The 26,169-nt window shown below is 39.3% G+C and overlaps 1 protein-coding gene across 1 annotated transcript in view; it reads right to left on the bottom strand.

Moving 5' to 3' along the window:
• Positions 1-26,169, bottom strand: part of FBN1 (fibrillin 1) — a 258,732-nt gene that overhangs the window by 25,699 nt on the left and 206,864 nt on the right. Inside the window, exons 46-60 of the mRNA XM_065941593.1 lie at positions 22,523-22,648; positions 20,434-20,550; positions 19,472-19,600; positions 18,783-18,902; positions 16,267-16,392; positions 11,387-11,536; positions 10,993-11,058; positions 10,609-10,725; positions 8,738-8,857; positions 7,068-7,190; positions 5,643-5,774; positions 3,683-3,808; positions 2,904-3,110; positions 1,551-1,676; positions 1,180-1,302 (exon numbers count right to left, since the gene is read on the bottom strand). Of these exons, the coding sequence (XP_065797665.1) occupies positions 1,180-1,302; positions 1,551-1,676; positions 2,904-3,110; positions 3,683-3,808; positions 5,643-5,774; positions 7,068-7,190; positions 8,738-8,857; positions 10,609-10,725; positions 10,993-11,058; positions 11,387-11,536; positions 16,267-16,392; positions 18,783-18,902; positions 19,472-19,600; positions 20,434-20,550; positions 22,523-22,648 (1,908 nt within the window). The remainder of the gene's footprint in view (positions 1-1,179; positions 1,303-1,550; positions 1,677-2,903; positions 3,111-3,682; positions 3,809-5,642; positions 5,775-7,067; positions 7,191-8,737; positions 8,858-10,608; positions 10,726-10,992; positions 11,059-11,386; positions 11,537-16,266; positions 16,393-18,782; positions 18,903-19,471; positions 19,601-20,433; positions 20,551-22,522; positions 22,649-26,169) is intronic.

Below are 26,169 nucleotides of genomic sequence, written 5' to 3'. Positions count from 1 at the left end.
TTTCTAGGTCTTTATTAAACTTTTCTTATATCTTCTAGATCTGTGCCTCTATTCTTTTCCTGAGATCTTGAAACATCTTTACTATCATTACTCTGAATTCTTTTTTTGGGTAGAATGCCTGTCTCTACTTCACTTAGGTGTTTGTCTGGGTTTTTAACTTTGTTCCTTCATCTGGGACATATTTCTGTGTTCTCACATTTATGTAACTTTCTGTGATTGCAGTATCCATGCTGCATGCTACAGCACTGAGTTCTTGCTTCTGCTGTCAGCCTTCTAGTGGATGAGGCTTGTGCTGGCTTCCTGGTGGGAGGGATTTTTTTTCTGCCTGCCGGTGGGTGGAGCCTTTCTTGTCCCTCTGGTGGGCAGGGCTTTGTCAGGGAATGTGTTTAGCAGGAAAGACTTTATTCAGAAAGACTTTAAGCAGCCCGTCTGCCGATGGGCGGGGCTGTGTTTCTACCTTGTTGGTTGTGTGGCCTGAGAAATCGGAGCCTACATGCTGTTTGGAGCCAAGTCTTGATGAAAAAATGGCAGTCTCCACGAGGGCTCATGCCAGGGAGTACTCTCCAGAATCACTGCCTTCAGTGTCTTTGTTCCCACAGTGAGCCATAACCACCCCCGGCCTCTGCCAGAGACCATCCAGAACCAGCAGGTAGGTCCAGCCCAGGTTCTTATGCGGTCACCACTTTTTTCTCTGGCTTCTGGTGTACGTGAGAACTTGTATGTGCCCTACAAGTGTAGCGTTTCTATTTCCCCCAGTCCTGTAGAATTCTTGTGATCAGACCTCACTGGCCTTCAAAGTTAGATTCTCTGGGGGCTCCTCCTGTTCCCAGACCCCTAGGCTGGGGAGCCTGACCTGGGGCTCAAAACTTTCACTCCTGTGGAAGAATTTCTGTGGTTATTTTCCACTTTGTAGGGCATCCACCAGCGGGTATGGGATTTATCATGATTGTGCCCTCTCCTACCATTTCATTTTGGCTACTTCTTTGTCTTTAGATATAGGATCCTTTTTAGGAGGTTCCAGCATTGGTGTAAGAAAAATGTCCCCGAGGAGGCACTAACCCCAGGGATGTACCTCTTGTCCACAGGGAGGTCTTTCAGCTTTGGATCCCTCAAAGGCACAAGGAATGAAAACATGTTCCCATAAGACAGATAAGTGGGTGAAGGCGGTTTCCACTTTACCTTTGCAGCTCCTTCCGTCCTCCTGCAGGATGTAGCCTTTCGGGCATGAACACTGGTAACTCCCTTCTGTGTTCTTACAGATGAAATTGCAGGGTTTGGGGGCCTGGTTGCACTCATTCAGATCTATGATCAAAGAGACACAGTGTGACTGCCCATCTAAAAAGATGCTTCAATGCTCAATACCGACAGCGTCTAACAAAGAATCTTAATTTTAAAGAAAGAAAAGGTAAACACTATAGTCTTTGATTACTGTCTTACGTTTCCTTATGAAATTACACAGGTTTTTTAGAGTTTTAGTTTGAGGGTTTTTTCCTCATGATGTACAATTTCCACCCGAGAATAAACCTGAGCATCAGAAATAGAACACTTACCTACACAGGCAGTTCCAGTTATATCTGGAGTGTAGCCAGTTTTACAAATGCAATGATATGATCCTCTGTCATTGACACATTCCCCATTTCGGCAAACATCATGAATAACCTTGCACTCATCAATATCTATAATTTAATAAATAGCAATTAAAATGAGAAAGGTATTATCAAAGGGTCAATATGTACTGTTGGGCATTAAAGCCACTGACACTTCTATCTCCTTCCTGCTTAGCAGGGTGCCCATAGCAAGTGCGTTCTTAGCCTTGAATTGTCAAGTAACAATTTTATACCCATAGCTCTTATTATTCCTGATCTTTTCAAGATTACTCTGAAATGCAATATAGCATACTCTCATTGGTCTGAAGAAATGGGTCTACCATCTCATTTTCACATCTGCCAAAGAATCATAAATCACTTTGGTCATTCCATCTATTCTACCTTTACCATCCAATTCTGTTATTCTACCTTAGGTACATCTTTGTAACATGAACATAAATCCTGTTTAATCTGTTTATTCTCCTCTCACTTCTGATTTCCTCCCAAGGACCTCAAAATCTCTTTTTATGAGACTGCAAACAATTGCAGTTATTGTTGATGAACATAGGCCTGGAAGTCTTTTTCAGAGCAGCCTCAGACACCTTGACAGCCTCCACATCCCTCTCAAGCTGACACGGCTTGTACTTTTCCAGAGGCAGCTGTCTTAATTGCCAGTACAATCATCCCTCCATATCCAGGGCACTGGTTCCAGAACTACCTTGTTGATATTGAAATCCATGGACACTCAAGTCCCATATACAAAATGGCATAGTACAGTTAGCACTGCAGGTTCATTCAACCTTGGGTAGAAATCAATCCAAGGTTGGCTGGATCTAAAGATATGGAATCTGTGGATATGGAAGGCTGACTGTGTGTCAACATTGTTTTATACTTTGTTCATGTGATATATTTCAGCCAGTTTTATGAGATAAAATACATATTGGTGGGCTACTTCAGGAATTTAGTGATCATTTATTCCAAAATGTATCTAAAATATTATATTTTGAGTAAAAGGTTATATTCTTATAACAAACCAGCTTAAAAAGTTGAGGACTCCTTGTAATGCAAAGACATGAGCTGAAGCACACACATTAATCAGACCAAGGACACTCTGGCAACATGGCTTTGAATATCTAAAGTACCATAATGATTTTTTTTTGGGGGGTAGTCAACATAAACTATGCAACTTAGCCTAGGCCCACATTACAGATTCTATATTCTCATCTGCTCCTCATAAAAAAAATTCCTTGAAAGTATCTTTGGACCATAAATGAAGTACCTGCTCCATTGGTCAAATATCAGAACAAAATGAAGTACCTGCTCCATTGGTCATAAACCCTCGGCCATGGGGGCAGAGTTTTTTGAAAGCCACAGTGCCCTGGAAAGGGCAGATCTCACAGTGGGGCCCCCAGCCTCTCCCTCCATTGCAGCAGCATTCAGACTTAGTGACGGGGTTCCTGTTGCTTGAGCCGATCTGACACATGTTCTGGAGCACCTCCGTGAAGCAGTACCCTTCCCGGTTGTCTGGAAGGGACATTATGAATGCAAAGAGGATTTTAGGGAACTTAAGAAGCATAACATGGTATTCCGAATTTGCTCAGATATTAAAACCCAAGAAGGATGTAACACTTTACCCTGGCTGAGAAGGAGCAAGAAGGGAAAGCTGGAAGCAGCAGTAAGAGAAAAAGGATGACATCTGGGGAAAACAAGACAAGATATTCAGTAAGTGAGCAGAAAGGCACTGGCGTCAACAAGATTATCACTCTATCTGTTCCCAGAAATGTGGAGAACCAGGCTACAGCGAAGGTCAGAGAAACACATGGAAACTGATCCTGAGCATCAAGAGCTTAAAAAGGCAGCTGAGAAAGAAATTCCAAACAAGTGATTCAATAATACAATTAGCAAAAGAAGAATTTAGCAGCAGGGTGGTGCTAACCCAGTGGACAATCATGGTCATAGAGTCATCTCCAAAATATGAACATTGTTAACCTTTCCTCAAATTTCAACATCTTCTATTATTTCAAATAAGTGATCTGGTTTCAAGCATCCCCGTGTGGAGGCTGGGGTTACAAAAGCACCCTGTGGTCTGTACTCACCGAGGCACTCATCCTGGTTGGGGCTGGCTGTGAAGCCGTCATTGCACTCACAGGTATAGCTCCCCCTGGTGTTGAGGCAGCGCCCGTTCTCACAGATCCCAGGCTTGGTCTGACATTCATTCTCATCTGGGTGATGTAATTGAAGGGCCAAAAACAAGAGGTGTCATCTGTCCGCTTTGTACAAAGATAGATTCTTTTTTTTTTTTTTTAAGAAAGAAAAGTTTAGTTTGTGACTAGATAACCTATTCACATGGTTCCAAATTCAAAGGGTACAAAAGAATATACAGCCCAAAGTGCCCCTCCCTCTCCTCTTCCCAACCAGCAAACTTCCTTCCTGGGAGGCAACCAGTGCTACTGCTAATTTCTGGAATATCCTCCTAGAGATGAATTATACCCATACAGACAAATACAGCCATATGTGTGATATACCTCCACCCTTTTAAAAACATAATTGATAGCATGTTTACATACTTAAACACAGATGATAGCACTTTAGGTACACTTACGTTTTTCACTTAAATTTAAAACTTGCCATGTCTGTATGTGTAGAGGATTTTCAGAAGGGTTATTTTAAATGAAGAGAAAAAAATCCTTAAGATCAATATGTTAAAGAAATATTACAGTACTCACTAGAATAATGTCTGTGATGGTGAGTTTTGCCCTGAGGGAGTTTGTCTACACTAATCTTCTGATGCAATGTAGATTATGCCTATAATAATACTTCAACAGTATTAAGGAATAATAAATCATAATTCAGTCTCCCCAGTTTAAAGAAAAAGTATTGAAATAGCTGGAGAGTTGAAAGATCATAAAGTAATTTGCCTAGGTGCTCCCATTGAGAATAATTCCAAGCCCCTGAGACAGAGATCTTGTTGTGAGACTCAGAGTATTGGAACAGGTTAAAATTGGCAATGCCAAGGCCACCCTGATACCAAGTGATTCCAATGTGCAGCTGAGGCTGAGAATCACTGTTCCCAGAAGATCCAGTGAGTGATCATAAGTCCACATGCTTTTTCTATGCTTTTAAAGTCTGCTCTTCAACTTTGGTTTAAATCTGTATCTTACAGAGTAAGGGGACAATATGGTTCTTAAGCTTCTTGACCGACAACATGAGAAACGGTATATGTAGAAATTTTCTAGTATTTTTTCTTTATTAACTAAAGCAGAAGTCAGGAAACTTCTGTAATAACAGTAATATTATAACATTACTGTATAATATATAGTCAGTATTTTAGGCTTTGCAGGCCATTTGATCTCTGCTGCAACTATTTTGCTCTGTTACTGTGGCATGAAGGCAGCCATGGAAAATTATGAATGGTTACAGCTCTGTTCCAAAAGGAGTCTATTTACAAAAACAGGTGGTAGGTTGGCGAGCTGAATTTGGCCCTAGGACTGTGGTTTGCCAATCCCTGGTCTACTATGTTTTTCAAGGCTGAATCCACATTAGAATCACCTGGGGAGCTTTTAAAACTATCAGGGCCTGGGCCTCAATCTAGATAAGACCAGTTTCTCTGGATGTAGATCCCACTGGTTTAGTGATATTTCTGACTTAGTGAAATTTACTGAACAACTGTATTCAATGTTAGGGTGGCAGTAGCAAAGTTAAGCCAGCAGGAAGGCATTCCAATGTGATGGGAAGACCTGAACCCCAAACAACAAAGAAGTGTAAACAATAAAGGATGGGACTAGAGGAAATACCTGGTCTTCTAATCCTGGCAGCAAAATGGACCTAGCAAAGCACTCAAAGGCCAGCTCAGAGGGAGAGAAATGATGCTGCTGGTGGAATTCATAGATAATCAAGAGGCAAGGAGGCCTCCACGGAAAGTCATGATAGGAGGTAAGAGAGGCAAGATGGCTCTGGCCAAGGAGAAGACAGCATCCACGAGGACGCAGAGCCCTCGTCTGTTCCATCCTTTGTTGCGTCCCACTCACTCAGCCCCTCTGATGGGGCAGCCCTCACCTACGCAGCCTTCTCCGTCGGGCCTTCGCTGATACCCAGGCCCACAGATGCAGAGGTACGTGCCGATGAGATTCTTGCACTCCATCTGTTTTTCAGCACAGTCGTGCTTTCCCTCTTCACATTCATCCTCATCTGGAAAGAAAGAATGTGCAAATTCGTAAAAGGAGCGGCCTTAATCTCCTGCCCTTTAAATATAAGACAGTTATCAAGTAACCAGTTTTTACTATTTCAATATTAACCTACTTCCTTTTGCATTCTTGGGAGCTTGTCTCTTAAGATGGGAAGGCATCTTCTAACCACCTTTGAACTTAAGAAATTTCTCTCTAGCTGATAAATTTTTCAAAGGCAGGAAGTGTGATTTCTAATTAGTTTTGACAAATTGAACTAAAAAAACCTTATACAAAGCTTTCATAATATGATAATTATAACAGCATTATCAAACTAATAATAAACCAATGCTTTCACTATATAATGCTTAAATAATATAGCTTATGATGTCTTAATATCATAGTATTAATATGACATATTAGAATAATTGTGAAATATAATAATGAAAGTCTGTTTTTTATACTTTGAGGAAAAGATAGGCATCTACAAAAATCTTCTCTACTAGGTCTTCCCTCCATTTTCTTTTTTCTGGCACAGTGTGGCTCTTCTTCATTCTTTACTTTCTGTCCTATTGCATTTCCTTCTTTTTATCTTTCCCCTTTATGTTATCTGAATTGAGAAATTTGAACTTTAGCCTGCATGTGACATGGAGCTCTTGCTTTGGAAATCTTCCTACCTTTAAGAAAAATTCTATGTAAATCATTTGAAAAGAACAGATATCTGCTCATTTAAGAACTTGGGAGAAGCAAATCAGAGCTCTTCAGGGATCCCCAGGATTCACCGAACTTTGTATAACAGAGCTTAGTCCAGTACTTTGGCAACTGCAGGTGTTCAGTAAGCACTTTTAAAGGAAATTTTCCAAGTCAGCTCCATATGCTACCCCATTCTTGGAATATAATATCCCATAGTGATGGGGATTATTTATTATTCACATTCCTTCCTTGTGTTCTCATGTTCTTAGTTATCATACTATGATTATTTATAGCTCTCTCTCAGCCTCTTCATATTGAGCTTCTTATATGGGGGAAGTCATTTTTTTTTCCCTTATATCTCTACATCTCGTAGAATGGCTGGCATGTCATAGGCATGCAATGCGTGGTGAACTAAAAAGGGTCTGCAGTGCTACCTTCAACCCAGCTTTAAGCTACAATTTAGGAGAAAATGTAGCAATGACAACCGTCATATTGTCCATAGACTACAGCAGTGTTCCCCAATTTCCAGTCTTTCTCTACTAGCAGATGCTTTGGAAGGACGTCTCCCATCAAAGACAGAGTTAGAACACCCTGGCTTAGATGACTTTGAACATGCATGTCTCACCTTTGCACATCCTTCTGTCTTCTCTCAGAACATATCCAGCAGGACACTTGCATTCATATGACCCATACGTATTTACACATCGGAAGGCACAGAGCAGAGGATTCTGGGCACACTCGTTTATATCTGCAGAAGAAGGCAGGAAGAGAATGGATCATAAGCCTCAAGCAAAAAAGGAATATACTTTTACCATAAGCTGCAATGTTTCATTGTCATAAACATGGATGCACCAAGCAGTTTCTGCATTTCCAGGATTATAAAATGAGTTGGTTATTTTATAATTGGCCTAAGTAGGGTGATCATACACCTACTTGGTTCTTCCAGCACAATCTAAGTTTATACTTATTGTGCTGGTATAATTACTGTTATTTAGGCAGATGAGAAATTATAGGTCATCCAACATATAGGGAACTTTTCAGAAATGCTGGCTTTGAAGTCTCAAGTTGACCAGTTACCACTCCCTAAAGTCACAATGAAATCGGGATCAGTTTTACCCCATTTAGCCAGAATAACTGCTAAGTCAACTGCTGTGAGAACAGCCAGAACCCCCAGTATCATTAACCCCTCCCCTTCTCCAGATAAAAGAGGCTCCTATGAAGTAACAGTGATTCTCATGCCCAAGAAAGCATTCTGAATAATTTTACACTTACAGAGATATTGTACCTAGTTCATACTGAGGCTTAAGTTATAGCCTCAAATAGGAATAATAGGGATAGATTAATAGATAAAAGTGGTTTCTGTAGATTGCATAGTTTGGAACCATCAGAATATGGTTCAGAAAATCAGGGTTAAAGCAGATCTTCTTGATTACCACATTTCTCCCTAAGGCCAACGATTCTGACAAAAACATCTGTGAGATCCCACATCATGATCTAGTCACAGCCGTTAAAAGATTCACCAACATCTTTGATGAGGAGTACTGATAGATAATATCTCTAATGAAAGCTCACCTTAATACCCACTGTACCATCTCCTCATCTTCATTCTTTTCTTAAACCAGTGGTCTCAACTTAAGAGTGCATTGGAACCACCTGGAGGGCTGCTGGTCCCACCCTTAGAGTGTCTGATGCAGGAGGTCTGGGACAAGGCCTGAAAATCTGTATTTCTAACAAATTCCCAGGTGACACTGATGTGGCTGATCCAGGGACCACCCTTTGAGAGCTGGTATTCTAGACACTCCCTCCATTGCCTTTCTTTCCTTGCATCCTACCAGACATACTGGCTGTTGCTTAGAGAGTATCGACAGCCTCTTTTGCAGTGATTGCCCCCAGAGAGAGAAAGGATATTGGTGTTAATCTTAGTGTGTAGTTGTTTCTATGAAGAGAAAAGAAAAAGAAAGGGTGTATAGGATACAGTGGGAAAAAGGGGAGACAAATAAAATTAAAAAGAGGGTAGGAGACAGGACAGGTGTTATATTCAAATATTAGTGGTAGTAGAGACCCCAAGAAGAACTCTGCATGAGATGCGGCATCACCTGGGCCATGAACCACCTACATCTTTTTCAGATACTTTCTGCAGAGAAAAGGCCACATAGAGAAGAAATGATGACATGGCCCAGATTTTCTTTATTTTATATACCCTGGGTGGTATTTAATACTAAGGATTATAATCAACCAACTACTATCCCTATGATCAGAACATGCAACCAACTATCCTATATTTAAGAGGCTTACCTTCACAAGTCATCATTGGCCCAGGCTCAAATCCCTCCTCACAGGTGCATTCGAAACCTCCAATCACATTCTTGCAGGTTCCATTTCCACAAGGATTGCCTACCGAACATTCATCAGTGTCTGCAAGTGATCAGAAGTGTAGTCAAAATATGATGAATTGAGAGAAAATGGACTTGGACTCAGATAGTACCTTTCAAACTCCAGCGGAGTACTTTGATCTCTAACATTTTGGTTCATTCCCATTCTATGCTTGCAAGAGAGGAGTGTGTATCTTATGACCACAGATTTATAGCTGTGAAATTTGACTTGCTAAGTGGCAGTAACAGTACCCAGGCTTCTTATCCCTTACTGTGCTCTTTGCTGTGGGTGTCTCCAGCCTCCTATGTTATGAAATACATTTACTGGGAAGAGATGCTCAAAGGGTTAAAACAAGGCTTCTCTTACAAGTCAAAAGTTTTTGCTTACTTAATGTTAGAAATACACCTCCAGTTTGGCCTTACATTACATCATTCTCCAAGAAGCCTTAAACATGATGGATTTTTGCCAGATATAAAATAGAAGACTAAACTTACGCAAAATAAGAGACCAGAGGTTAAGCAAAATTGAGACACTGGATAAAGTCAAGAGTCAAGTAGATTTTGTTGAATTTGTGGAAACCAGATGGCTTCCATTAGGCAGAAGAAAGGCTAGAAAGAAATATGTTTAGGGTATGATCTCTCTAAACAACTGTGGAGAAAAGTCTTACCAAGGAAGTCTAAAAAATATATGTCTCCTAATCCATCCACCTAGAATATTGTCTGTTCTTATTCTGACATATCTCTTGGGGAGAATACCTTCCTTTGGGAAAGGAACATTCCAGAGAAATAACATTGCTATCTCAGCTGTCTAAAGCACAGAAAAGTGATGAATTATTATTGAAGGCTGTGTCTCATGTTAGGTTCTGAAGTCAGAAAGTGAGGGCAAGAGGACAAGGCTGAGAGACCCTGGTGAGGAGGCATATTTCTCACATATATCGTAGCACTAACTGAAGATATTGAACAGAAAACACTGGCAACTTTGCTTTTGTTCTGCTATGAAATTGCATTTCACTGTCAGGAATATTACATCTCTTTCGAGTTAATAAAAATCACACTATCATTGATTTTTAGAGTTGTAAGGTAATTAGAAATATTTTAATCCATCTGCATGATATTTATTATATTCTGAATTTTAGAGAGCTAAAAAACTTGCTTAAGTTCCCACAGCCATGGCTGTGGGTAAAAACCACATACCCTGATTCCCTGTATAGAAAGAACATTTTCTAATGCACACAGATAAACCCTCAGCGTTTGTGCCATTATTAATTTAGGTTACATTGAATGGTTTTGAATTTCTTAGATAAAAGAGGTCAAAGGTCAGTCACAGGAGCCATTCTTTGAAATTTTAATAAGGGGGCTAATACAAGGGGATACCCTGGGTAGGCAGCCTCTCACAGTACTAAGTGTAACAAAATCTGGGTAAATTTTGTGTTTTCCATACTGAGAGAATAAGATTATGACAATTAATATTTTTTTAATTTCATAAAGGCTTTCACTGTAATGCTGTCCTTTTTACCATCTCTTCAAATGTGTTCAGTGACCTCGTCATCAGACTGTAAGGTCCAATCAAGGAAGGACCCTGTTGGCTCGGCTCACTAGTGTAGCCAAAAAACCAAGCACAGTGCCTGATACCTGGCAGGCACCCGGCCGGTATCGCTAGATGAATGATACATGAATGAGTAAATAAAACTTATTTCTGTCCCATCCTGGTGTTTATATATCCTTGTGTGAATGCTGAATTGCTTAATTTCCGATTTGTAAAATCTCCGTAGAAGAAGCCACTTTATTACTCACCCACACATTCATTCCCTTGCAGAATGTAGCCAAAGGGACATTCGCAACGATACGACCCATCGGTGTTGATGCACTGCCCGTGTTTACAGACATCGGGTTCTTTGCACTCATCCATGTCTTAAGCATAGGAGGAAAAAACAGTGAACAACAAAGTAACTTTTTAGAAACACAAAGGGATATTGTGGTTGTTTCAGTGTCTAATCGATAAAATGTATTGTAATATTAACATACAATATAAAAATATAATTGGTATCTAAATGAAAAGACCAAAAAATAGGGCTTCATTTACCAAGATAAATGTGGAGAAATAACAGCAAGAGAAAGGACAAGGAAGAGACTGGTTGAGAATATTATAAAATGCTGAGTCCAGCGCAAGCCACTCACCAACTGCTGAATCATCAGGTCCCACGATGATGCCACTTCCATAGGGACAGATCTGGCGGAAGGCCTCTGTGGTGGAGATGAACCCTCGTTAATGGGTGGCAATGGCATTTAGCAAATATCATGTGGAGGCTGCACATACTGGAATATGATGAACGATCCAAGCCCAGAAACCAGAGAAAGTTAACAAAGCTCTCAGAGCTGGGGTACCTACTACTTGGGCAGCTTTGAGTCATAACATACTTCAGAAAAAAATAACTACCTCACTCCTAAGATAAAATAATCTTAGTGAACATTTCAATTGGACTTAACAATTAAATTGTCTTATTTTCTGAAAGCCTGCAGCCTTACAGCCTGCACTGTGAATGGCCCAAAGAGATGCAGACAGGAGACATACCATCGGGTTCAGTGGGGCACAGCTCGCAGGGATCTCCCCATCCTTCTCCCTTCAAGGCACAGCAGCATTCCTGTTTGGAGTGATTTCTGGATTTGGGTGATGAACACTTTCCTCCTTCAAACTTTGCATAACAGTAGCTCATTCGTAAATCTGCAGCAAAAATTCAAGACACCCCTCAGTGGCTTTCCTGCTAAGTCATTATTGTATAACATTGAGTAAGAAACAATCCACTCTGTTAAATGTGATCTCTTCTTATGACTAAAGTCATACTTTTTAAGTGATTATAAAAGTAGCTGAGCTGAGATCGTTGAGTGAAAGAGTTCGTTGCTCAGTTGTGTCTGACTCTTTGCGACCCCACATGCCCACGAGGCTCCTCTGTCCATGGGATTCTACCAGGCAAGGATACTGGAGTGAGTTGCCATGCCATCCCTCAGGGGATTTTCCTGGCCCAGGGATCGAACCTGGGTCTCATGCATTGCAGGCAGATTCTTTACCATCTGAGCCACCAGGGAAGCCTGAGATCTTTAAAGTGATAAATAACCTTTGTACTACGATCTGAAGAACAAATCTGTGTGACTTTTACCTTATTACTTTTCATTTTATCCAAGGTTCCAAAGCAGTCTGATGTGAGTCCAGTGATGTCATCATCAGTGACTTCAGGATGGGGACATTCAGAGGTGGACTAACATTTAGTGAGCACTCTACGTTAAGGCAGCTCTCCCAGCTCTAGGTCTCACTGTGATATCACACACTGCGCTGTGTATTCTGTGTCACCTAAGCCCTAGAGACAAAACCCTAGATTCCAGGCATAGAGCAAATAAAGATGTGCCAGTTTTGTGGGCTGGCAAAAATACAACTCAGTGATATTTCACTGAAGCAGCTCTTCAGTTTCTGTCTACAAAATATATGTGAGGTTTTCTGCAGATTTTATGCACATGTGTGTACACACTTGCACACACACAGATGCTTGTCTGGCTCAACAGAGAGAGGGAAGGTAAAGAGGACAGGAAGACAGGTGGATGTGAAGGAGAATAATCATCCTTTCAAAGGATATATTTCTTTCTTTTTTGACTTCATTACAACTTTAATGTATTACTACACCACTAATTTTACAGTATAAAAAAGGAGAAAACTAAAGAATTGGCTCTTTCTAATTACATTAATGTATTTTTAAGTGAGAAAAAATGTAAACCTATATATTACTCTGTCACAGTAATGAATAATAACATTTTTGTTTGGTAAACATAAATTTTAGCTTATACATGACAGATTTTATTGACTTTGGGTAATCTTTGAAACTGAAATTTATGCTTCTTTTTAGGTTATTTTGTGCTTTAAAACTAAAGAATGAAGCAGAAAACATCAGTATTTTGAGGTACATAAATTGTATGTTTAATATACTTTGATTTTATTAAAATTTACTTATTTGCTATTTTAAAGAATATGTTTCCTTAACATCAGTTCTTTCTTGGCAACTCCAACATGGAGCATGGGATTGGGATCTAGGTCCTACAAAATTCTCCAATGTTGCTTGACATAGCTTTGGAAACTGACTTTTCCATTTCTTATTGAGCAAATTGGGTGACTCTAAAAAGTGAGCTCATCCAAGAGCCTGGAGTGTGTTTGCCCTCAAATTTGACTTCCAAAGTTTTGCAAACTCCTCTGAGTCACACAGATGCTGAAATCTGCAGGTTTTAAGGAAATGTGTTCAGCTTCATTTTGCACAATACCCCTTTCTTTATGAATGACCAGGTCTGCTCTCTCCTGTCAATGTTTTCAAATTCAGGTAGCAAATTATTAGAGCCATTTATGACTTCAGTTAAGACAATTTTACCATCTTAACGAGACAAGGTGAGAATAACTGAGTTGCAAAAGATCACAGCAGGAAATTTTTCATGAATTAAAGTATCAGCCAACCATATTTACCAGGCTCCAGTAAGTCAAATTCAGTTGGCCTTTGCAATGAACTTGTTGAACTCATCATGGCTACAACTCTTCAGATAAATGATCTCTCTGGGGTCTACAGCATTTTCACATTTGTTATGGGTGGGGACAAAACAGTCACCTTTTTTGCAAACTACTCTTCTGAAGGTGAAGAGGAATAAAAGCTGATCCTTGTCCTGCAGCATCTCCTCTATGCAAATGTTGTCTCTGTTGAGAAGCTTCAAGATTTTACAAACTAGTTTTTTAAAGAACACCTTTTAATTTGCTTTCTTTTTTTTCCCCCCAGAAATCAAAATATTAGGTTTATTACTGCTGACACTTGGCATGGAAAATATGTCTCTGAATTGCAGGCATGTTTCATGGCTTCCTCACGTTCCTCCCAGAATTTCCTTTACTCCTCAAGTCCATTGTCACATACAGCATTTTGTGTTTACTCGTCCTATTTTTATTATTTATGCCTATAACTATCTTAAGATATAATTTAATGACTACTCAAAAAAAAAAAATCTCAACAAGCATATCAAAACTCAGTTCTTTCCTCTGTCTTCTAGCTTGAAATGTATCTTTTAAACCTGGATACATGCATGTTCTAATATTGGTCTGTTCTCATTCTCTTTTCCTTTTATTACTGATCTGTTCCATACCCCAGCCCACCTCCCCAGCACCACTGTATCACCTCACCCCAGAAAAAAATCCAGATATGAAGTTTAGAGTGAGCGGAAGTGACAAACTGCCTTCACTGAACTTTGTTGCAGGGGTGGATCACTTACCTCTGTGGCCTTCAGGTGCCAGAGTCTGTTCACCTGAGTCCTAGATCCCATTTGTTCCTTCAAAAACATCATCCATGGTTCTCTTCTATGGAATTTTCTAATTTTATGGGCAATAGAAGCTTGACTCCTAATTTGCCATCTTATAATAAAAACACAGCTCTTAATTCCCTGACTCAAGCAAAATCTGTGTCCTGTGGGAGATTTACATTGGCTTTGTGGTCACTCTCTAGAACTGGTGTTTTAATCAAAGGTGCCAGGCACTGGGAAAGAGTTTGTATGCGCCCGCATCCTTTAACGAGGGCTTGCTCAGATGCTTGTTTACCAGTCCATCTGTGAAGCACCCTTAATGACCTTTGAAATTTCATCAGAGCTACAAAAGTCACTTTGCCTGCTCGCATTCCTCAATCCTGGCTCTGCCTCTTGGAGCTGAGCTTGTGGCAGGGCTGCTCACAGCTGGGCTGAGTCTTCCTGCAGCGTTAGCTTGCTCAGTGACAGGCCAGTGCAAATTGAATTAATAGCCTCTGAATTTCCTCTGGCCTGCCACATCGGCAGATTCACACCTGGTTTCTCACTACTTTCCTTCCAAACTCCGGCCAAGCCAAAGGCACACAAAAACAAAGGAGCAAGAGCTAGAATTTATCTGGCTGGTCTGCACCAAACAGACAGAATATCTGCCTGCATCAAGCACTGCTCCACCCACAACCCAGAAATCCACATGGTGCTTTGATAGCTACCTACAAGATCAGACCAACAGAGAATTCTCAATGCTCCCCCTTCACATCCCTAAATATTACATGACAAGATGACCAGTTGACAAGTAAAAGGTTAATCAATTCGAATAACAATAATAAGAGTCTATGAAAGACTCAGAAATGAACAAAGCTTTGTCATGGATTAAATAAGATGGTTTGGGTAGGTATTCTTATTGTTTAAAAAGAAGAAAATTGAGCCTTCAAAAGATTAAATGACTTGCCCTAGGCTATAAATGACTTGCCCTAGGCTATAAATGACAAAGCTGTGATCCCTAAAGCCCAGTTTTTGGAATCTTAAATAACATCCATTGCCTTTTACTTGGTAATATGAAAGTAAAACAAAACAACCAAGAAAAAATCCTGAACAATAAAACAACAACAAAAAACCCACTGGAATGGGGTAGGGGTTGTGGGGTAGATATGTGTGTTTGCATGTGGTTTTTTTTTTGATCCTGAATTCATTAAACTAGTGTGTATAAGTAGACAGACATATACAATTGCCTTCTTTAGTAAAAACTAAGCGCTCGGAGAAGGCAATGGCACCCCACTCCAGTACGCTTGCCTGAAAAATCCCATGGACCGAGGAGCCTGGTAGGCTGCAGTCCATGGGGTCGCTAAGAGTCGGACACGACTGAGCAACTTCACTTTCACTTTTCACTTTCATGCATCGGAGAAGGAAATGGCAAACTACTCCAGCGTTCTTGCCTTGGAGAATCCCAGGGACGGCGGAGCCTGGTGGGCTGCCATCTATGGGGTTGTACAGAGTTGGACATGACTGAAGTGACTTAGCAGCAAGTAGTTTTCTGAGACATAATAAACTCACTCTGTCATGCATAAGTTCAGGCTCCCCTTTTGACTTTTTTTGAAGTTCACAAATGTTATTCCTGAAAACAGACTATGGGCCAGCAAGAATCCTGGTCAGTTCACATTTATTTTTCTGTTTTCTTAGAAAACTTGTGATGTAAGAGATGGGCACTATATCCTGGGAGCACATGAGTTAATCTGCATTTTTCTGTCTGAAAGTCTAGGTTTTGGCTCACATTTACACAGGTTACCTCTTCTGAGGCAGAGAACTTGTAAATGAACTTCCCCCAGGCTTTCCCGTGTTCAGTGGCTCATGGCTGATCCCCTGCTGACTGACCTGTCAGCATCTGTGTTCTCAGGGGGAGAGGCAGGTTTAAAGTGCCAGGACAGTTGTTGTACAAGCAACCATAACATGATGGATGAGTTTTTAACCTCAAAAGTAAAAATGAACTTTCTGACATATGGTAATCATTAGACCTCTGGGTGAATGAAAACACTCCATCTTCTCTTTTACAGAGAATCAAAGCTTTGCCATGTTTAAAAAAAATAAAACCACAACAAATAAACACAGAGTAATGAAAGTCTAAAGCCAAAAGTCAAAAGCACTTACCTTGGCACCTTCTTCCAGTGGAGGACAAGGAGAACCCGTCTGGACACAGACATTTGAAGCTGCCTTCAGTGTTACTGCATGTACCCAAGGCACAGATTTCTGGCTCTTCAACACATTCATCAATATCTAAAAAAAAGTACATGTGTCAAACAAAGTCAAAACACAGTGGAGACACTGTCAGATATTAAATGCACAATGTAAAAGCACAAAGCCTGAGTTTCAAAATTCTTCTAATAATGAAGATTTTTCCTGTATTATAATGCTGGGAGTGGACTTTAGGTTGTGATGACTTTAAAAAAACTAGTTTTGATGGTTCTTATCATAAAAATGGACTCTGCAGGTGCCTTCTTTGGGATGCAGTGAGAAACATCTTTTACCCAGATTGAGTTTATTAGATAATTAGAAAAGTTGCAGTAATCTCGTACAACCCTCAACTGGGAAGGAGCAAGAAACTCTAGAGTCTGACTTCACTAAAAAGTAAGCAGATGCTCTGAAATTCTAATTATTTTAACAATGAGTTACTCAGCGAGAGATCTAGGCCTTTGAAGCAAATTTGTTCCTCTCCACCCATCCACAGTGTTTTCCCCAGTAGCCTATGCTATCAACCTAAAACTGTGACTTTTACAAGGACACTAATACTTGTGAAAATAATCCTAATGCAATACAAACTAAAGACATCACAGGAAATGAGGCTCCTATCTCTCATTTGCAGTTTAATTTTTCTGAAGACACAAAGATATCTTCCATGTAAAGACTATAGTTTTTCTTTTATGGTCTAGATAATACGAGTTTGACACATAATTGTGGCATGTTTCCTTGAGCATATTAGTATACCTTATCTACTATAAAGGGGTAATTAAGGATGGTATGCATCCTGAATGGCTTGAGTATGCCCTAGTTTGCCTGGGAGAGCCCTAGTTTATGCCTGTTGACCTGGACTCATGAATAGTGAGTGCCGGTCAAAACTGTCTTCATTTGGTGAACCAAGTATATGATGACCCTACTTGTGGAAAAAGTATGACCACTCTTTCCAAGAGGCTTACCCATCTTTTCCCCTTGACTTTCAGCAGGGATTTGTAGTGAAAAAGAGGTAAGTCTTGATTCTCAGCCATGCTATTTTAATGGAAATATTTTTTTCCAACAAAAGAGATTATCTCTTGTATCTTGGGACTCTTTATCTTCAGGTTTGTACAAGTTCTACCCACACCAAAATGTATTTGCATTACACAACTTTATTCCCATGAGGTTCAAGTAAAGGGAAGTTAAGAAATTAACTTTGTTGTCTTGACTTAGTTTTGTAAATACCACACAATAGATATTCTAGAAATGTGCAGTGCAAAGTGATTATCTTTCTGTACAGTGTAAAACCAGCCTCTTCATCATTTCATGTTAAGTTACATTTATAACTGCATCATGCTTCCTGTGGTTTATTAACCAACAAATCTGAACAAATGTGAACTAACAAGGCTGATGATGACTGAATTACTCCATCCCTAAATTCCCTCCACCCCCATGTCCAATCTTTTCTTAAAAGTCAACTTTTATAAAAATGCTCAGATGTTTCCTTTTTTTCTTGTTTTTGTTGTTATGATTCTCCTATGGTAGAAATCAAACTGTAGATGCCAGTTTCATAAGGGTAGGGACAAAGATTTAGAATGAACACATTTATTGACTATTCTGAAAATCATTTTTTCTATATATTTTAATTCTGTTCATTTGGGGGTAATTTTGCATTAATCATGAAGGGAATAATGCTGACCTCTAATAGAAGTAAAATGACACAGTAATTTGTACTTAGGTCTAATTTTGATGTTTTCACTTAGAATATTATCCTTTGACTGAGATTTAAATTAGATATATAATAAACATTTCTCATTGATTATATTAAAAGTGGACAATTCTTACTCATTAGGGATTAGACACAGACTTATTTAAAGGTGGGAGCATGGACTAGATGACTTCTTAAAAGTCCTTTTCATATTTATTCATGAATTTCTGACAATTAATGTCTTCCATTTAATGCAATGATACATGTATTGAGGAATGCAGTACTATAAAACTTGTTGAGAATTTATTTGTAGTTACATATTTCTACCACTCTACAAGTCAAAACAACAATGACAAATTACATAGACACATTCATCCAACCTTGAATGTGATCACTTAAAGATTTTAACTGGACTCAGGAAGCTATTTTTAATTGCAACCCACTGGCACTTAAAAACAGGTAGTTCAGGACTTTTTATAAGCTGCATAAAAACACACTGGAAAAGGGTCAGAGCATGCAACCACCCAAGTATACAGAGCAAAACAGCTTCATCAGAGATTAGCCCGAGAACTAGATGTTCTTGTCTCACCATCTAATTATGAGCCCGTAAGTCACACCCTACTCTTGGATTTGTCTGATAAAGTATTGCAAAATGAAGACACCATTACACCATCTCAAAAATTTGACTCTGATAATGTCAATGAGGTAACCAATACTGCTCATTTCCAACCACTGGTAGCCCTCTTACCTTCACACTTGTCATTCTGGAGACTGTATCCAGGTGGACAAATACATCTGTAGGACCCATCCAAGTTTTGACAGGTGCCTGGGGCACATTTTCTGGGATCTAAGAGACATTCATTGATATCTGCAAAGAAAAGGGAAAAAGAAGAAAGGGTTTCCCACTGGCATTATTTCCATCAAGCAATTAAAATTCAAAGACACTGGAATCAAATCTAATATATAAATTTAAAGCCCCAAAATGCCACCATGAAAAAAATTAACACCTCAATAAAAATCAGCTTTATCAGCTTTTGGAAGTGTGCAAAGTAACAGCCATACTTTATTTGATCTACAGAAAATTAAATATTTCCAGAAAAGTACAGCATTTAAAAAGTGAATGGCTGTGAAGATTTTTGAGGGCACCTAGCAGCTTATAGAAGAGCTTGCTACAAAAATGTGTGGAAGAAAAAAAGAAAGGGAATTAGAATTGTTTATAGGATAATTCAACTGTCACACTGAGTGTTGGAATATTGTAACTGTTTTCTGAAACTTAAAAGGTAAAGGGGAAGAGTACTACGTATACCATATACACCTACAGGCAGCTTAGGGTAATTCTATTCTGATCTTTTCCCTCCAGGCTTCTGAAGGAAGAATTGTGATACAGACTGCGTGATTCCCGGCGCGGTCTCGGGGCCTTTCTGAAGCAGCACTCACCCACACAGGTTCTCCCATCTGGAGCCACCTCATAGCCTTCATTGCACTGACACTGGAAGGACCCCACTGTATTGATGCATTGGCCATTTCTGCAAAGGTTCCCATTTCCAGTTGCACATTCATCAACATCTGCCAAGGAAAACATCCTTTGATATATTCCAAAGTAAAATGTCATAATCCCATTAATGACCAAAACCTTTAAAGGGAAAAATGCTTATTCTGAATTTCAGTGGCCTTTGCTGGCTCAAACTTAAGAAATTCTTTTCTGATCTAGTTTATAACAACAGACCTGGCTTTACTTACCTATCAAAACTTTAAAGATGAAATAATTCTACTAATTCAATTGATAATTTATGTTAGGATTTTATCTGAGTTTCACTTTGAACATCAGTTTTAAAGGTTAAAACTGAATTACTAATACACAATACAGCTGAGAGTATTAATAACTATTCCTATAATCAGAAGTATATAAAAGTGGCCTCTTGCACAAAGCAAAATTTGGTTCCTCACCCTTGCTTGTGAATAGTATAGCATATTTTATAGGAAGAATTTTATAGCTTCAATAATTTACTTCTTTGAAGAGAGGCTACAGTGAAACACCTAGACAAGTAGGTCCACACTGCTCCTGAATTATGTAATTTCTTTACAAAGGATCATTTTTATATGTTTTTAAATATATTGAATTTACTTTGAAATGTATTTAATTTGTAGCATAGTAGACATAAAAATTATAGCTGCTAATGAGTATTTTAATATAAGTCATAGATATCCTAACTGTATTTGACACTTAATTAGCACATTACTGATTATTAGTTACTTAATTAGCATATAACTCTTAACCAATTGTCACATTTAAAATGGTATATATTAAAAAGGATAGCCGGCACGCTGGAGATGATGCTAATTACAAAGACACGCATGAAATTGCCTTCCTCTGGTGGTTGGCTGTTTTGCACACGTACCTATGCAGTCATTGTTGTGGGAAAGGATGAAACCGTGATTGCAGCGGCAGTTGAAGGAACCAATCGTGTTGCGGCAAGTGCCATTCCCACAGGCATCTCTTTCACACTCATTTATGTCTAGCAGGAACGAAGGAAAAGGAAAAAGGAAAGGAACAAAGGAAAAACATAATTATGAACAGAAGAAGGGGGAATATGGTCACCTGGGGTTAAAAGGCACTTTAGAGCTCACAAAGTGTTGTGCATCGGCTGAGAATTTCTAGATTTGATGTCGGTGTGAGTTCCCGCAGTGGCAGCTCCCTGGGAGAAACTAGCAAAAGGCGAGGTTCTAAGCCTTGGGAGAAAATCCTTTCCTTGGTTGGCATGTGAAAGGAGGCAAGCTAAGGACATGAGAACTGGACAAGAACTATTTTATTCTATTTACTTCTAGAATTCTCCACCCTTGCCACTTTTCTCAAATATTTTCACTTGGAAATGGAAACTTCTGTGCGCATCTGGGTCTTGATTCGCTGCCACCTCTGGCAAACTTCAGCCTTTAAGATTCTCACTCCAGTTTACCAAAAAGCAGTGAGTCACCTGATATTACCCCAAAATCAGCAACAAAATAAATTAGCTTTCTAACTCACCTGGAAGACGTCTGTTTCTTTCCCAGTCTGCCCCAAAAACCCACAACCACTCCCACAAAATAGTGACTTATCTCTCTTCTAAATTATCCCAATGTGATGGCACTCAATTTGGCTCTTCTCTAGCAGTATGAGTTCTTTTGGTTGGTCTACAACTTTTCACTTTGACTATCCTGTAAAGCTATTTTGGCGCCTTATGATGTCTTTGCATCTTGTGACAGCAGTTATTATCTTTCTAGTAGGAGTATATTCTACTAAAGATTACATAAGAAATTAAGATGAAAACCACTGATATTCCTGGTTTTCGATATCGACAGGCAGAATGTGGAGGGCCAGGACAAAGGGATGGGGAAGGAGTGGAAGGTAACACCTCAGGTTAGTAAAAGGTAGTGTTTAGAGTTAGGATTTCCTTTGCCTTCAAACTTTGGATGAATTATCTATGATTGTAAATCAGGATGCTATAGCTAAGCAGAATGTGTGTGTCTGGAGACTGCATGTGTGAAGACTGCATCCAAATGAGTCACCCTTCCAGCAATCAAGAACTTCTGCCATGATTCATTTTTAGCCAAGCAAGTGAAGTTCTTTGGTTGGGCAGGTTCTTTTGGTGGGATTACAGATAACTCAGATGGGAGAGGGAGAATGAAAGTTGGACAGGGCTTCATGAATACACCAAGTTCTCTCTCCAGTGATTAGTGGGACTGATTATAATCTTTAACTTAAAACTTGTTATCTGCTCTGAAGATGACAAAACTTTATGAGAATGTTCCCTAATGGATGAATCTAATTACATCCAAAGGCAAGCACTTTAAACATTATTGACTGTTCTTTTTCCTGATTCATGTTCATGTAGGCCCCAAAAGACTTAATGGATGTTGCTTTAAAATAGAAAAAGAAAGAAAAAGAAATAGAAAAGAAAGGAAAGAGAAATTGATTGATTATTTGAAGTTTAGTCTAAATCAACATTCTGATTCAGTACTAAAACTGAGGAAGAGATTTAAAATCTTGAGCTCTTTTCCCCTGGGAAAATGATCTGTAAATTTGCCTTTAAGGACCTGCTATATCCTTATATATATATATATAACAGTTATATATATACAGACACTTCTCAAAAAATGCTCATACTCAACCACTCAAAAGCTGCACTCTGTTCCAATGAGGCAAATTCACATAAATATTGTAAAGGAACAGTAGGCTATTACCATTAATAAAAGTAAATTTTTGTCTTAATATCTTTCTCAATTTATCCCTTTATCAAAAGTTTTTCTGAACTGACAGTCAAATGAATATCAAGAAAGAGGTTTATGATGTTCAGATTCCCAAAGATTAAATGTCAAAGGATATTAATGTGGCACACCTGCTTCTGTATTTTATAAATAACAAAACAATTAGTGTTAGCTTTTAAATATATTCAGATACACATGAATTTTTCAATAGGATGTGAAAAAATGAAATGATAGCCACATACTCACCCAAACACATGGTTTGATCAGCATTTGTTTTAAAACCAGTGTGGCAGAGGCAATAAAAGCTTCCAACTGTGTCAATACACTGTCCGTGGCTGCATATATTGGGGATTTCTTGACATTCATTGCGATCTATAAATAAAAAGCATCTTAAGTGGAAACTTGGAATGCCAAATCAAATCATTTTTTCTTTTTCAAATCAAATAACTTACTTCTAGGTATTGGCCTCAGGATTAATCCTAGTTCTAAACTAACCCAGTAAAACTGATGCTGACATTATATTCAATATTTATTTTTGACTCAAAATTGGTTAAAACTTACTCTCATTTACTAGGCACATTCAGAGCATATTAACAGTACACAAGCAATGAAAAACAGGGGAAGTATCCAAAAAAACTCTGAAAGATGAGCAAACAGGCATAGAACGGGGAATAGAAATGCAAGCTGGGAGATAATCCATTTGATTATCTGCCTACACAGTATCCTAGACTATGGAATTAATTGAAGTATTTTGTCTAGTCAAGATTTGGTGTCTCAAATCATGGAAGCTTCATGGCTTCCTCTGGAAATTTAAACAAATCCCATTGCTAAGCTAGGTTTTCATGATGGACAGGCTGCATGGTCCCTTGCTCCAGTTTCACCCCATTATTTTGTCTTACTCCTGTAACCTTTTGTTCCATCTTAATCAAGCCTTCCTGTCTACATAGGACTCCTTTCAGCACCTGACAATCCTAATGATGTTTCTTTCTTTTTTTTAAATCCATATTCTTTCAAAAGGAAGCCCTCTCATCTTGCTTCTGCCACTCACTGGGTCCTAAGTTACATTTATTGTCAAGTTAATACTTCTTGCTCTCCTGAAATCTAATTATCTCAGAGGCCAAACATGTTGCATGAATTCAGAAATGACATAATTGCATGCTCTAATTTTTTAAAGCTCTCAAGATTCCATGTTTAGGGAAAATGTAACTCGAGGAGCACTGATTTTCCTGTTGTCACAAAAGAAAGCAAATGGCAGAATGCTGCCGTGGGTGCAGATGCCAGAGAGCAACTTGGAACCTGGCTTTCAGCTGAATAATTCAAGCTTGCTGTTTGCCCGCCCCGGCTACTAAGAAGACAGAAAAAGGGAATGGGTACCTTTTGCTGCCCAGGACACTTGTGTCCACGCCAGGACAGAATATACTCCCTCCATTTCATGTGCTCAGGCTGCCATTTATACAACTACTTCCTTCCAAGTATACAAAACATCTAGAGTCGATGAATCACCATGTCCTTTAGAAATCTCAGGTGGAGGGTGGGTGTATCATGAAAAGAGGAAACTAGGGTAGAGCATCTTAGGAGCTACAGCTGGTCTATGCAGAAATGCTAGTGAACAGATGATGTGTGTGCTAAGTTGCTTCAGTCATGTCCAACTCTTTGCAATCCTATGGACTATAGCCTGTCTGGCTCCTCTGTCCATGGAACTCTCCAGGCAAGAATACTGCAGTGGGTAGCCATTTCCTTCTCCAAGGAATCTTTCTGACCCAGGGATTGAACCCAGGTCTCCTGCATTGCAGGCAGAGTCTTAACCATCTGAGCTACCAGAGAAGCCCAAGAACAGATGATGATTATTCACATTTGGATAAAAATGAATTTCAAATGAGCAAACTGCTCCCTGGGATAGGCAGAGGACACTGCTTTCCACTACCAAGCTCAGTGAAGAGAGTTGATTTTGAGGAATGGTGTCTCGGGGGCTTATTACAGTCAGCCTAGACCATGGGTACCCTCAGGTAATACCGAGTCGGGGCGAATGCAAGGATCAGGTCTGTATCATCTCTGGGGCCCACAGGGAATGGAGAGCATTAAGAATCTTTCTAGAAAGGGATCCTCAATTAGGAATTTTCTTTTCTACACTGCCTATTTCATGATGATTTTTTTTTAAAATGAAACATGGATTACTTTGCAGTTCTGTTGGTGAAATAGAAAGTTACAATTCTAGAGAACTTGATTATGAAGTTCACTTTGTCTTGAGGTTTCAACAAGCATCAGGATTTAAATTCCCAGAAGAGTATGTCTGAGGTTGAGGTAGGAGATTGTTAAACAGAGTATTGGGGGAAAACACCCAGACAGTCAGCAGAGAGAGAGGAAACCATAAGGAAATAGCTGGGAAGAAGATGTTTTTAGTTGGACAAGGCATATCAGAAATGGCTGCCTATGCTCTATCTTCTCAGCTCCTGAGGTCAGACTAGCATCCTTGGCTTAGACACCTACCTGTTCTCTCAGGTCTCAGAAACATGGGTATTATGGCCAGCTGGTGAAATGAGGTACTGACAAGTTCAAATAAAAACCTTACTATGATAAGGAAATTTTAGTTCTTTTCATCTTAAACACAGGAAGAAAGGAATATTTTACAATACGTCTGAAAAATGCCATGTATAGGATAGTTTTTAAAGACATTTTAAGAGATTTTATCAGTAAGATGTGGGCCCTCCCTGGAGGTGCAGTGGTTAAGACTCTTGTGCTTCCACTGCAGAGGCCATGGGTTTGATCCCTGGTTGGGAAACAGATTCCACAGGTCGCATGGTGTGGTCAAAAAGATTTAGAAAAAGATTAAAAAGTGATAATTATAGAAAATAAAAGTAGGATGTAAGTGAAGACATTTCCAGAGTGAAGTCTTCAGCCCTAGAGGCTGAACAACTGCAAAACTCAAACTCAAGTACATCACCTTTCTTGTAAGGATTTCATTGAATGAGAGACACAAAGCTTGGGCTACAAGCGTCTCCCCCTCACGGTGCTTACTGCTGATTAACGCTGGATGAGCTTTATCCAGTGTGTTTATGTTAGTACTCTACAAAAAAATTTGACAGGACATAAGCCCCAGCCAGGCCCTGGTTGGCTATCTCATCTTGATGCTTAGAACAGTTCTTCCCACATCTCGCCTAATGTGAAATGGTGTGAAACGACACATTCCATATTATCAGCAATTCCTTATTTTGATCTGAATTATTTTACCCAGTTCCAAACAAATATAAATTAAGAGCAAAATGCACGGAAGTGGTATGAATGCCAAATTTCACGAGGGTATTGTGACTCCTATCAGAGACGTCCTCACTTTTCCTGTCCTGTTTTTTTTTGTTGTTGTTGTTAATATGTGGATTACAACTGCTCTGTTGACAAAAAGCTAAACACTTGCACATGTTCCGTTAAACCCCCAAAACAAGTCTTGATTCTCAAAGTGAGTTTTTGTTCTGGTATTACACCCTCTTCCCACCAAAGTCTCATAAAACAATGCAAAATGCCCTACGGAGAGCAGTGTACTTCCTACCACTTAATCACTGGTGCACAAGGAAATCCAAGGAAAATCTGACCATGTTCCTTGGTGTTGTTTCATTCACAAATGCATAAACTATCCAGGAAACTCCTTGTGAAATGGACTACAGGCTAAACAACAGATTCTTCCTGACCTCTTTGCTAAATATATAATGTTTTATAATACTGAAAAACTCACATGAAAATCATTCTGAGGTGTTACTTTGCTGCTGGGTGGAAACACCAGTGTTTTCATTTTGATACCACTGGCTACAAAATACCATCAGATGTTTAATAACTTTTGCTGTTGTTGCTTAGTCGATAAGTTATGTCCCACTCCTTGTGACCCCATGAATTGTAGCCCACCA

This window comes from Muntiacus reevesi, chromosome 7, assembly GCF_963930625.1.
Source record: "Muntiacus reevesi chromosome 7, mMunRee1.1, whole genome shotgun sequence".
NCBI lineage: Eukaryota > Metazoa > Chordata > Mammalia > Artiodactyla > Cervidae > Muntiacus > Muntiacus reevesi.
The sequence above is the reverse complement of the archived record's forward strand: the minus strand, read 5'-3'. Positions and strand labels throughout refer to the sequence as shown.